Source organism: Chrysoperla carnea, chromosome 1, assembly GCF_905475395.1.
Source record: "Chrysoperla carnea chromosome 1, inChrCarn1.1, whole genome shotgun sequence".
NCBI lineage: Eukaryota > Metazoa > Arthropoda > Insecta > Neuroptera > Chrysopidae > Chrysoperla > Chrysoperla carnea.
The window spans coordinates 11,990,958-12,006,235 of NC_058337.1; the positions used below are offsets into that span (position 1 = coordinate 11,990,958).

General features: G+C 29.6%; 1 protein-coding gene across 1 annotated transcript in view; it reads left to right on the forward strand.

The window, feature by feature from the left end:
* LOC123290745 (adenylate cyclase type 3-like) overlaps positions 1-15,278 on the forward strand; it is a 97,087-nt gene that overhangs the window by 43,829 nt on the left and 37,980 nt on the right. The window contains exons 2-3 of the mRNA XM_044871041.1: positions 13,173-13,322; positions 14,202-14,317. Coding sequence (XP_044726976.1) covers positions 13,173-13,322; positions 14,202-14,317 — 266 coding nt within the window. The remainder of the gene's footprint in view (positions 1-13,172; positions 13,323-14,201; positions 14,318-15,278) is intronic.

The following is a 15,278-nucleotide window of genomic DNA, read 5'->3' on the forward strand; positions in this document are numbered from 1 at the left end:
AGAAATTGAATATACAGGGTGCTTGTGACTCGATAATGACACAATAAAGTGCTCGTCACTTTAAAGGCTTATTCTTGAATTCAAAGTTGCTCAAAAAGTTCAAATGAACATGAGCTTGAAAACCTTTTCAGAAGGGTTCGAGCTTCGATGTGTGGAAGGGGTGCTAAGGATCAAAACCACAAGGCTTTCAAGAAAATATTTCCATAAAATGTTGCATTTTTATGAGAAATAGTTTTGCTCTGTAAAATTTTTCTTCTTCCGCAACAGTAGTGCTAGAGAGATAGCGTAAATTGTTCGAAAGTTAGAGCCAAATTTCACAGGTAATATTTCTCATAAAATCCATTAACTTTAGTCGAAACAACATTTTTTCGAAACGATACGATCCAAATCGACCTTGATGCATAGAAATTGTTACGATTTTATCTTCAAAGATTATCGTAAACAATCCTAGGATCATACGGTAAGGGCCTTATTTTATGTCAAAAATTAACCCCTTTCCTAAACTAACGGACATTTGAATACTCTACTCTACGTCGTTCAATTAAGGCCAAAATCCTATTTCTTTCACGGCGGTTTCCTTCGTTAATTCTTTTCTCATCTTGACAAAAATAACCAAAATCAACGACCAAAATCTCAGACTCTAAATTTTATATCAATTTTTCTAACCAAGAAAATGCTTGACTTGTTTTAATAATATTGGCGCATAGTTTTAAATATATATCCGTGATGAATATTTCACAATTTACTTACATTAATAATACAACAGTACAGGTATATAAATAAGACTCTCTATTAAATAATTGAGGAGAGCTTGGATATTTATTTTTTTTACCGACACAAACACTCAACGTTGAAGAACGGCTAATTTTTACCGACAAATTACATTATTATAAATGTAATTATGCTAAAAGGTTATAGACGAAGAAACTAAGCACAGAAAATTATCAAAGCTCGAAAAATTTGAGCACAAGTCGGATTTGAATGCGGTTTTCGACATTCGATTTGTTAGAGCGTCAGAAAAAACTGTGACCCCATAAACCCCCGTGTAACGAATTTGGACTGATTATATGACGAATTTCTCAAAAACTCCAGGAGGCGATGGGGATACCGTTACACCAGGTACCTCTGAGACCAATTCTATCACGATATTCATGTTCAGAGACCCCAAAAATCCTCGTGTAACGAGTTTGGACCGATTATATAACAATAAACTTTATAAATCAAATTTCCCGAAAACTCACTAGACGACGAGGAACCGTTTACCCTGAGCACCAGATACCTCTGAGACCAATTCTGTCACAATATTCGTGTTCAGCGACCCCCAAAACCACCGTGTAAAAAGTTGAAATCATTTTCATCACTATTAAACCATTTGTAAATTTAATATTTACGGTCAATTTAAAATGCAATTGTTAAATGCATATTAATTATGCTAATTGCATATTTTTAATTTCTTATATATCAGCCTAGGTCACAAAATTTCCTAACACTCTAACGAATCGAATACCGAAAACCGCATTCAAATCCAACTTGCTGCTCAAATTTCTCATACTTTATTCCTTCGTTTCTTTGTCTATATGGTAATTTTGTAAACTGCAATTTTTGAAAATTGGATGACTGTGTTCTGTCTACCCCGATTGATAGCCAATATCTTGCAAAGTATGCAAAATAAAAAGAAAAAAATCTCTAATAGAACGTAAATGTATCAAGATTTTATAAGGAACGTAACATTTTTATTGTTTATACGTTTTCACTAATATTACTTTCACACAAACCAAATAAAACGCAAATGAAAAGTTTTATTTTTTGTGTTGTTGTTGTTTTTGGTTGTAAAAATTATAAATATTAAAATTTTATTTTTTGTCTAAATAATAAATTTCCATGCAAATTAGTTCTCTTATTTATAACTCCCATTCTCCTCTTTTTTCAGTATCACGAAACGTACATTTGAAGATTTTCAAACAAAAAAGAAAAAGATGAAAACAGACCAAATATGAAAATAGTTCACATAGTCAAATGTATGTTTTCCGGCCAATTAGATATGTCACCTACAATCATATAATTTTTCCTTTTTAGGATATCAATGGTTTTATGAGCGACGATCACAGAATTACTGAACAGAATTGTAAAATTTAAAGGCAGGAATCTATACATACTAAAAACATGTTTTTCTTTAATTTTGATACAATAATATAAATTAAAATATTTTTATATTCTACATACTTTTGGTAATATTTGCAAGAAAATGTTTTCCGCGAAACAAGATCACAATCTACCCTACTCGACCATAAGTTGTCACCGTGATAACAATTTAAAAAAAAACTGAAGTGTTGTATATTTAACCTCCCAAGTACAATGATTCACGAGTGAACAGTGAATATTAGACAAACACCTTCATGCTGAAATAAGCTTACTTTCGATGGTTTTTGTGGTTTCTGAATAGGAGAATGATTAAGGCAGCACCTAAATATCTTTATTTAATTAAGAAACACCATTTTTTTGTCCTTATTTAGGTAAGCAGCTTATTGGTCATTTAATAATTTTCTAAACGCCTTTTAGATAAATTGTTCCTGACCTTTTTGTTATGTATCGATTTGTCAACCTCCATTTTGTTAGATATTTGAAAATGTTAAAAGCATCAAGAGTTGAGTAGTATATAAACATCATATCTCTACATAAGGTAAATGTACCATATTAGGGGATGTTTAGGTTAACGCATTTTGAAGCTGATTATTGAAATAAATATAAATATTTACACTATAAAAATTGGTTTTGCGTACAAAATGATTTACTGAGAATTAGTTTTTATCATTTTTTCACGCCTAAGTCTTTAATTTATAGTACTAAACGTTAATTTTCCGTGCTTCGAGTTTGTCTCTAGTTCATTGATAAAATTTGACTTTGAACCTGATTCCGGGAACGGAAGTACATCATTCTGGAATACACACTTAACATAGGTAAAATAAAAATAATTATTTTGTTCAAAGTAATTAAGTTTATTGAGTATTTTTATCTAAAAATTGATGGAAAAACAAAAAATTTACATATTATATTGCTGAATACTAATCTTAATAAATCACAGCTATTATAAATATTATCGTTATTATAAATTATTTAAATAGTTATTATTTAAATAAATAAATATCAGTCAAGTTTCAATTTTCTCCTTTACAATGTGATACTCCCGGAATTACATACATAAGTAAAAACTCTCCTTATTATTCCGGGAGTTAAAAACACATTAGATGCGTAAAAAGCAAGCCGCGATCATAAAAGCAAGTCTTTTAGAATTAACTAAATAAATTAAAAAAAAAAAAAAAAAAAAAAACATAAAACGCAATATCTCACAAAAATCTACTGCTTCTATTGGTATGAAATGTTTTATTAATTATAACACCAATTTACAATGAGAGTTAAAAATAATTACTTCTTACTTTCCCTAATTACAGTAGACTTCCGTAGTATGGTTCACTGTCACTGATTTAAGAACATAATTGCAGGAATCATAATTTAAAAATAATAATTAATTAATTAAAATAATTTGAAAAAGCTTTGAAACGATTTATTTATTCATTCCAATCAAATTTTTATATATTTAAATATGATAAACTTACCTTCAAACTAATAAAACCTCAAGAATGCAGCACTATCACCTTACGTAAACAGACAACATATTTGTAATAAAGCTAGATGTTAACTGATCGCTCAGTTTTTGAGATCGGTATAAGTATTCAATTGATTAGGTTTGTTTAAAAGTCGATTTTTTATGTTCATATTTTAGTTCTAGAGACTCTGTTACTTTTTAAAGTTAATAATTTATTTAGTTTTTTTTTTTTTTTTTCAAAATAAAAAAGTCTTGGAATAACGTTCTACCCCGTAATAATGTACATTTACCTTACTATATGTTATTATAAATAAAATGTATATGTTATAAAGTACACGCGAAATAAAAAGCCTTTGGGGAAAATTCATTACATCTGATAAAAGTTATATATGTCTGTATAACTGTTATGTCTGTGAGGATGATGATGATGATGATGATCTTCATGGCTGTATACAAGGTGTTTTCTTTAAGTTGACATATGCTTGAAACTCGAAAAATAAATTTAATCGATAAAAAAAATTTAAGCAAAATATTTTAGGTGTACAGGCTACATTCCAGGTTCAAGGAAAAGCTCACTCTACTCCATAAATGATAATAGATAAATTGAACACTTTAAATTAGAAAGTTGTTGTTCATTAAAAAGGTAACTTTTTTGTTCGAAACATTTTTTCCAAAAACCATATAGATAGTTTAGACAAAAACGGGCTAATAGGTTTTTTTTTCGTAACAAAACCCAAAATTTTTTTTTTCGTAACAAAATTATTATTTCGTATAATTGTTTCTGCGGAATCTAGGCACTCTTTTTTTCCAATAAATCCAATAAAAGTGGCTCGTTTTTCTATAAAGACCGTTTTAGTTCAAATTGAATGAAGAAACACACAAAAAGCTAGTTTTTTATTATTAATTTCTATCCAAGCTATTCGGTTTACAAAAAATTGTAAAAAAAAAATATTTTATTACATTGAAAGTAACATTTTTCGTTTGAAACATTTTCTTCGATTAAACTTATTTTTCGACTTTCACATATATGTCAAGTTAAAAAAGACACCCGTTATAGGTGGAATAATGGTGTATGATGTACTGCTGTTGTGTATACTAATGAAGAATGAAAGCACCTTTCATTTGCACCATCACCCATCACCATTAGATGTGTTTTACACTGTAATCCCATATACAAGTTAAAAGTTGGACTTTTTTGTTCTTCCTTCAGGGAGGGAGGGCGTTTAAAGGTAGTAATAAACCAAATGTAAATCTTGATCGTGGATTAAGTATTAAATTTTTGTTTCGTAATCTCCTTTTAACAAATTTAAGTTTTATATGTAATCTCTTTGATGATACCGTGCGACGGCACTAAACTATATCTTGAGCTAATTTTATGATAAACCTTACCTTTTTGCTGAAAATCACGAAAAGCCCGTTTTTGTGACCTTTAACCTTGGTAAATTTTTTTCTACGTCTCGGATCGATGAGGACTCTTTAGATTTCATTTATGATGGTGTTTGGAATAATCCTACAAAATGTCAACCAGGTGCGAATTTTTGTACCTTCGAACATATTTTTTAAATTTAATTTGACCAGGTAGTTTGTTTTTTGCCGATTATATTTGATACTATTCATTCCTTCTATATTTCAGAAACCATGATCTTATTTTTGATTTCTGTATTATGTTTCCTATTTTCAGTCTTTGTGGCAATCAATTTGTGCGTAGTTTATTCGAACGCATGACAACACCGAATTTTTCTGTTTGAGACGACTGTATTAAGAAATGTCCCTATATTTGGTTAGTCGAAACTGATTTTTTTATTTTTGGACATCTATAAAATTGATTTTTTTTTCTCTTGTTTATATTTTTCATCCTTTCCTTCAACACTTCTGTTCTTTTTGCTGTTAATAAACTCATTATTCTTAAATTTTAGTTTCATATTCTTCAATACCTTAGTAGTTATATTAACCTCTTTACCAGTGTATACATTCATTATTTACTATCAATTTATTATACTTTTCTTTTCATAGTACTTATCGTAGAATTTTTTAAGCTCTGTCTTGTTTTTCATCATAATATTTAACGAACTTTCATTTTTAAATTTTTTTGAACCCATTGTTGAACAATTCTCGCTTTATGAACGAGGCTGTTGTCCTATTAAAACATATAAATAACCAAACTTTGATTTTATAGAAAAATTCAATATAAAACATTGTTTAGTCAAACTTATACGTAATTAATGTTAATAAAATAGCATCCTTACTTGTTGGAATATAAAATCGTCTCTTAGAGTAGTCACCGAAGGGAGCATTACATTTTGTAAAATGTCGACGTATTGACGGCTATTTAAGTGGCCGTCAATACGCCAACATACACCCGGACCTTCCCGAGAAATCTAGGCCCAGACTGCTACAGAAAACCGACCACTTCCATCTATCGGATTTATGTGATTGGCATCATATCTTTTCCCTCTGCGGCGGTACACCCGGACACGACTATCATTGGCTGAAGAAAATACAGACTTTTTCATCCGTAAAAATGACATTATTCCACATGTCCGGGTTGTTTAGATGTTCGTTGCAAAATGCAACCCTACGTTTCTGATTTCTGAGGGAAATTAATATTTTGTTGGCAGCAGCGCAGTTTTTAATCCCAATTTCCCGAAGTCGTCGGCCTGCTGTATTTGTTGAGCCTGGAAATCCAATCTCCCCTATTGCAGCATTCAGGATTCGAAGGGATGATTACGAATATATTCTTGGAGCATGGTATCTTCTTCTAAGGTTGTTGCACGCTGTCGCCCACTTCCTGCTGTTCTTTCTAGCGAAAGCTCAGTGTTGACTTTGCGCTTCAACCTTAAAATGGTGGTGCGGTGAACACCGAACTCGGCCGCAACTACCGCAGCGCTTGCACCTTCTTGCAGCCTCAAAATTGTCTTCCATCGACTTTCTAACGATAATTGCGGTGCCATTCTTTAAAATAAATCTATAGTTTTTAGCTGCGATTCCTTCAAAGCGACTCCTGTGATTATCACTGTTATCAGTTCAATACGTTACTTTTTGGTTGTGGACACATAAAATTTTTGTATAAATACCTTGCTAATTATTTTGTAAAAACAGAACTCCGTATCGTAAAGTCATGTTCAACTATATTGAAATATTTCGTCGAATTAAATTATATTATTTATTTTAAATAAATTAAAACAAGTCTAAATTTAATATTTGTGTGTACTTTCACAAAAGAAATTATTAAAGTACTGGTGTCAGTTTTCCTGATTTTTCGAATGGTAAAAGATTGATAAAATACAATTTATCGATCATACAAACCAGCCATCCAACACGACAGTACCTACCTATTGATTATATTTTAAATTTATACGTCACACTAGAGTGATACCCACCCGCTTCGCTGGGTTTAAAAGTAAAGTTTGATAAAAATTACTGTCGCCTATCCCTTTTCTATACACACTCGAAATAATGTTAAGGATTGTTTTACACAGGTAAAATATATTTATGGCTTTTTTTCTATTTTTTTAAATGTATAATAGTCGTAATTATTAATAATAATAATAATATTTTATTCGTTCTCTTTCGATATACAATGTATACATAGAATTCGTCAAAATTCATTATTCATTGAGTATATCAGAAAAGATGGCCGTGAAATATTTTATATTGAATATTTTTACAGAAATCTGTAATTTATGGTAATGTCAAATGACTGCTTTTACAGAAATCTGTAATTTATGGTAATGTCAAATTAAATTAATTTTTAAATTTTTTATTTTTTTATTAATATATCTTTATAAATTATATGTGTGTGTTTATTTGTTTATCTTTCTTTATTCACATGACGTAAAAAAACAAACGAATGCATAATCAACACGTTTATACATGGTATTTCAACAACTAACTCAATCAATTGTTTGTTTTCACATGTTTGTACATTGTTTTGATAAATAGCAGCTTCTCGATCGAATCTTGTTTTAATTTTAATCCTTGATATTTTTCATAGTCAGATGTGAATGTGAAATTGAAAAATAAGAAAGATTTCGCGGAATCTAAGAAAAGGTCAAAAATTGCACACACATGTTTTGTTGATGCAATCAAAAATTCAAACTAAACTATTATTTTAATTAAATCAATATTGATTCCAATATAAGAATAATAATGCATTCGTTGTACGCTTAAGATAATAACTTATATGTTTTATACTACTTCATTAAAATTCAATTAAAAGATATCAATTCAATTGTACATCGACACAATATTTCTATAAAGAAAGAGCTCATCATAGTATTTGTTTGATTATAAAATATATCATTTTATGATATACTTGAAGAATTGCAACCCCCAAGCGCCTCAGCTGCTCACTTAACACAAATTTTATTCCTGTCTTTTGGAAGGCCTTCGGAGTTCGGCAGTGTAATTTTCTCGCATATAGCTATAAAAACAATCCCTCAGTGCTATTCAAACACCTGTTCACAATTTGATGGGTTTTAATTTTTTGGTGTGGAATCCTAATGTTTTAGGAAACTGGTCCGAATTGTGAATCTAAACCATCCTCGCATCCTCCTGAACACAAAACACAAAATTGTATCAAAATCAGTCCAGTCATGTTATTTAGCCTCCGCACTATCTTATCATTGAAAATAAATTATATAAAGGCCAGTTTTAAATTTTAACCATAGTTTATTTATATAACCATAGCGATTAAAAAATATTTGTTTAAAAGTTTTTCGAATCATACTCCTGTAGAGAAGGTGGAAGGTATGATTTCCATTTTCTGTGTAGTATTAGAGCCCATCGATTGATTTCATTTTTTTAAATCTTGTTAAGAGAGAGAACTGTATACCCTTTCAAATGAAGTATCACAAAACAGGGGGCAATATTTGAAAAATCAAAGTTGGGGTTAGTAGGGGTGAAGGGATGAAACCCAAAATTCTCTAGGTACCATTTTTGAACTTTCCGTCGATATCTAAATCGACATGTTTTCAAACAAAACCATAATCATATCAGGTTAAGAGTCATTAAGGGTGGATACTTTTTTTAAATGATCACACTATATGTAATTTTAGTTGTTTACTAGACAGGACGAGTATCATGAATTTTCACATTTTTATTTTATTTTTGAGATTAAGTTATTCTTATTTTTGAGATTATGTATTTTTAGATAAACTAGAATTCAACAATGATCATCTCTTGTTTAAATAATTACAAAATTTTTTATTATTAACTAGAAAAAAAATGTATAGAATTACAAAACTTATACTTGGCATATACTTGGACTACTTGGAGTTGTGAAACAAAGCTTCATAGAAATAAGAGAATACTCTAGCGCAGGGCTTCTTAAACTATGGGTCGCGACCCCATTTGGGGTCGCGTAGCAAAATTCTGGGGTCGCGAGAGGTAAAAATACAATTTAACAGAAAATGTTTTTTAACTTGTTAAATTATTGTTATAAAGGTAAAATAACAATTATCGTAGATAAATATATCATAAAATCATCTAGTTCGGAAAGATTGTTTGTACCTGCATTTCTATTAAGAGTATTATAATAACTTGAATAACATTTACTATGAATTATGAAATGTTATTGGAATTAATAAAAAATATAAATTTATTTTTGTCAATCTCTAAAAGCCGGAATAATCCCGAGAAATAATTATCAACAAAATTTCTAGGTATTTTTGCTGAAGAAATAGCTTTAACACATATTAAATTCCAATATCGTTCAGCGATAAAAAATGTTGAAGAGGTCTTACGTCCAGCAGTTTCAAACATTTACAAGATTTTATTTGTTATGCAATAAAAAACAGGCACGTCAATCTCATTAAATTTTTAACTTATACTTTAATTTAATACTTACCACGCAACTACTTGAATATATTCGAGAGAATTAAGACGGTCAGAATCCACTTTTATTTTTGAAACTATAATAAATACAATTTTATAATTTTTTGTGCAATTTTTAATTTTAGATTTTTGTTTGTTCCCAAAACGAATTCTAAATATATATACAGTAGAATCTCGATAAGTTAAAGTCCAAGGGAAACACAAAATATTTTATGTTATAGAGGTTTTAAGTTAGCAAAGGTCTATGTTAGGTAAAGGTTAATATAGAGGTATGTACATGTTTCTATGTACCCTAGTTAATATAGAGGTATGTACATGTTTCTATGTAGTTACTGAGGGCCTATACAGAGATTATTTATTTAAGTTATGGAGGTTGCGTATTTTAAGTTACAGAGGTTTTGGGCTCTGATGGGAAGGGAACATAGTATTTTTTGAAGTAACAGAGGTTTTTATGTTACCGAGGTTTAAGTTATCGAGATTCTACTGTATTTTCATATGTATATGTATATTGTTACCTAATAAATAAATCATCAAAAAATATTAATTTATTTTTCTTTTATATTTGTATGGGGTCGTCAAGAAACTCGCAACCATAAATGGGGTCATGAATTACAAAAGTTTAAGAAGCCCTGCTCTAGCGTATACTACGTATGCTATTGTTACAACGTATGTTTATGTACATAATTAACTTGTGAAGTTATGTATTTATAACAGATATGGTGATCTGAATATCTCTTATTTAGTTGTAAGCGTAAATTTGTAATATAAATTATTTCAATGAATAATCTCTTACTTTAATAGTGATTTCATTACCTTGTATTTTTTAGTAAATTTAACTGCATGTGTTAGTTTCAAAGTTTAAATTAAAACAGTTTTATATTCTATATGAAAAAGCCAATTTAATATGGCAATAAAATTTTAGTAAGATATTCTAATAACAGAGAATTACCGATACGACTTTACCTACTAAATAACAAACACAACAAGTCTATCCGTACTAGGCCAGAGAAATAAGTCATTGTAACAGTCGATCTGCTTAAAAGAGAATTTTTTCCGGAATTTTCTGTATTTGGATGCAAGAAATGGCCTAAAATAAAAAATCCAATGCAAAATCATGTGCGCAAAAAAATTATTCAGAAACTAAGGATGCGGAAATAGGTTTTTCTCAAATATCTTCTAAACTATTAAATTTATGGCAGTTTTAGCTAATCAGAAAATGGTTTGTCAGTTAATATTACATAAAATGTTCTTTACAAAATATCCGTAGAAGCAATAGTTCTCAAGATATTTAGTTGAAAAAATTCAAACAGTGTTATACATTCTTACCATCTCCTGTAATATACAAGTTCGAGAGCGTACTAGAGATATAATAGCATCATGAATTATCGCTTTACACTTAGGCCTTAATTTATCCTTCTTTGTGTTTTAAAATAATTTCTTCTAAGAGAATAGTCCAACTTTCGAGATAAAACTCTGTATCGACAAAAGCCCATGTTATATTTTCTCTCATAATTAAAGCAACAGTCTCTAAAACTCGAAGACGTCTTCCATAGGAATGTTTTTTCTGTTATCATACCATGACTAGCATAAGATATTCGCTTGAGTATCACGAAAACAAATAACTGCAGAGAAGATATCACCCTCTCTCATAATTGAAACAGCAGTCTTTAAAATTCGAAGACGTCTTCCATAGGATTGTTTTTTCTGTTATCATGCCATGAATAGCATAAGATATTCGCTTCAGTATCACGAAAACAAATAACTGCCATTGATCGAGATTTAATTGTAATAATGATTTCCTGACCTTAACGCTCAATTTATTTATTTATTATAATCCGATCAGCTAGGAAGAGTTAAAAGGCATACCTAAAGAGCGTGTACCTAGCTCTTTAGGCATACCTTTTAACTCTTCCAAAGTAAATTGACAATCTTCAAGATTGTCTATACAGTTAAAATCTCATTCATTGCATTCAAAATGTTATTATCTACTGGACGACCTATCTTTCAATCACAGCTTGGAAAAAAAATGATCAAAACATGTGTTATGATAGCATTCACAGGAACATAATCGTATAATAGGTTGATATGATTTTTTAAAATTTCTCCATAAAAACATCATTACGCTCATCTGCAGCTTCAATAACAGTATCCTTGAATGATAATATATTGTTGACGGATGACGAATTTTTCGCTGATATTACATGACGAATTATTCGCTGATATTTGTTATGCTTTTTCACCACAGAACATGCATGATGTACCAAAGTCGAAAGAAGTTGATCTATGCATTCGCGGAGAGGATTGAGGCGTTGCAGGAAAATCATTTACACGACGTTTCTTGTATGAATCAATATAAGATTTCTTTGTTTTTACGACATTCGACATGAACAGTTACGGTATATTCGACATGAACAGTAACATTTGTAATAAATTCATATGCCCATCATTGCTATCTATACTTGACTACTCAATTTATGAATCATACAACTTTTCTGACCGTAAAAGCTTCTTATTAGATATATACATAGTTCATTTGTTTTATAAAATACTCTATTTATTTGTCTTATAATATTCATAACATACAATACCGTATTTTTCGTGTGGTAGAGTAAGGAACTTATTCATACTTTAAAAATTTCGAAAACTATTGGTTCTACGGAAATTTTTTAAAGAACCTTTTTTATGTAAAAAAAAAGTGAAGATGGTTTTTGAAAATCTTTAGAAATACGCAGAATATGAACGTTTAAAATTTCTAATTAAACAAAGAGGAAAATATAGATAGTGACGTCATTGTCTCATCACCATATAGATACATATAAAATATGTACAAAACTTTGTTTTGCTAAAAGGAGATGGGCAACAATCTTTGAATGCTTTTAACTTCGTTTTTTAATCAATTCTAATTTCACAATTTCACTTACATTATGTCATTGTATCAAGTCTAGTTTTACATTATTATGGGTAACATGGCAAAGTCGACATCAGGCAACTGCCTCCTTCTAAAAACGTATACAAAAATCCCACATATTTATGATGAGCTCAAACTATCTGACACTTTAGTAAGTGAAATTTTTACGCTAAAATTGTTGTAAATAAACTACAATTTATCAAATTCGTACATAACGATAAAAACATACCGTTATACACTATTACAAATTTCCCAACAAGTGAAATTTATATTTTGAATAATATTGTTTACTTGGAATTGTCGGACCACCCATGCTTGATTTACTTGAAGAATTTATTTTTGAAATTGAAACATAGTCGAGAGAGGGAGAGTTTCGGTTTTATCCTTTAGTTTGTTTAATGTTAAATAAATCAATTTTTGTGGCTATATTTGTTTACTGCTCTCTATATTTATTTATGAACATAATAATCGCGTGTCAAGTTGTAATCACAGTTATAATTTTCTGCTTTCATTAAATGAAAATTTAACCATAAATAATATGCAAATTTATTATATATTTATAAATAACTGAAAAAGAATATCCGTTTATACACGAATCACAATCAACATTCATATTCAATACCTTCCTTGTCTTAATAAAAAAAATGATTTATCTATCAGAATATCTATTAATACCACTTAACCTTTAATTTTGCAGTCGATTTCTGCCGTAACTATTTAACTTACAAACAAAATTTGAATTGATGTATGACTTTGCAAAAAGCAAAATGATTCAAAAGAATAACAATACGTTTTAATAATAAATATTTTATCTTTAATTTGCAGATTGCTGTGAACTGTGTGCTACTTATAGTGGCAAATATATTAGGACTGACGTCGTATTTTCTGGATGAAAGGCAACAACGGGGAGCATTTACTGAAACAAGACAATCATTGGAAGTGAAATTAGTTATTGAAGAACAAAGTGCTGAGCAAGTAAGTTAATATGCACAAATTCATAAACTATAGCCAAATTTTTTTAAGCCATTTTTACTTTTCTCTTTTACGAATATTCATTGACATCCTGTGATTTAAATTTTGTTGTTTTATAAAATATTGGGTATAGTCATTATTAAAGAAATCGATTTAAATTTTTACAAGCAGTTGAAACTCTCATATTGAAGGTAATTCGTTTCTGTTTTTTCTGTATAATGGTTATTTTAAAGTATTTGGCTGTATATACTACTTACCATTTTACAGTATATAGTTTGTTCCAGAAGTCCTTAGCAACTTTTTTAATTCATTCTTCTTTAAGATAAGACAAAGTCAGAAAAAAATGGACATGTCGTTGCCACCTTGAATTAGAACTTGAAATTTAAAGTCAGTCGAAAGTAAACTGGTTTTCGTTATTGGCAAGAGATAGAACACTGCTTTAAAGCCTAAATTGTTCTATATAAAAAATTTCCATAGATGCAATAGTTCCCAAGATAATTTTAAAATAGCTTAATAAACTTAATAGCTTACGACATTTTTGAAAAAAAAACCTATTTTCGCGACCTTTGACCAAGCCAAACTGAATTTTTTTTGCGTACACGATTTTGCAATGTAATTTTTATAGATCATTTCTTGCATCCAAATAAAGATAACTCCAGTGAAAAGTTTATTTGAATATAGTATTAAACTGAACTTTGAGTATCCGGACTATGTTTTATATGTCGGGATGTTTACTCCAAATTAATTTTTCCAAATAAAATTAAGAATTTCAAGGAAATTTCAATATTGCGATCTATCTTGGTCAATCGATTTTTTAGTGCAAAAGTTAACAAATTATAATGAATAATAATTATATTTTAAATACATTTATTGTTATTGCAGGAACGTCTTCTTCTCTCCGTGTTACCTGAGCATGTTGCTGTACGTATGCGACAAGATCTTGGCTCGACAGCAAGTCAATTCAAAAAAATATACATGAGTCGGCACGAGAATGTCAGGTATGTGTAGTAGTTATTATATGTACAGAAGCAGATGTATTCAGTTATGTACCCAAAAATTATTATACACTATACAGCTTTCAATTTCGTTTTGTTTAATGTAAATAAAGGTTTTCTTTACTAATTTGTGTGGTTTATTATCTTTATTCCGTGGTAACTATTATAGAAAATATTTCTAAATTTATTTATGGAATACGAACAAAGTCAGTGGCGTCCATTGCATATAGACAGAAAGACACTGCCTACTCTACATAATTCAGATAAATATGTATAATCGTGTTCTGATATATAATATTATTTATCTACGAGTATTATCAATAAACACTTAATTATCAATAATTCTATATAGCATACTGATTATGCCTACTCGTTCATTCAATTTTAAGTAACTTCGCATTGCGTTGCGCTAGCGCTGCTGAAAATACTTCGGGAAAGACAAAAACTATTCGTGTCTAAATGTTTATATGTAAGCCATAATATACGTGTGTGCGACTTAATGGTGTATGGGCTCATATAAATACAATAAAATACCAAACAAACGAATGCATAAATAGTCACTGTCTAATAACACGACAAATTACGACATTTGCCGAAGTAACTTCGTTTCTTATTCATTTAAGTACCTATACCTACAAGTTTGATTCATCAGTTGGAATATCTCCATAATTCATATAACGAAGAATGATCTAGACACTAAAGCACTATTACTTTTTCGTCTTATTGTTTATGATACTGAGTTGAGTCGCCATTATTGAATGTTTTAGTTTGTTTCTGGTTATATTAAAAATAGATAATATTCACTACAAAACTTATTCAGATGGTGTGGGTATAGAAAAAAAAATCATCCGTTTGCAAAACTATCTTTCGATGACAAAAGAGAAGCGCTCGTTAAAGGTCTTTGTACACCGGATTTGCAATCAATACAAACTTAAGGTAAAGTCAATCGTAAATTCAAAACAAA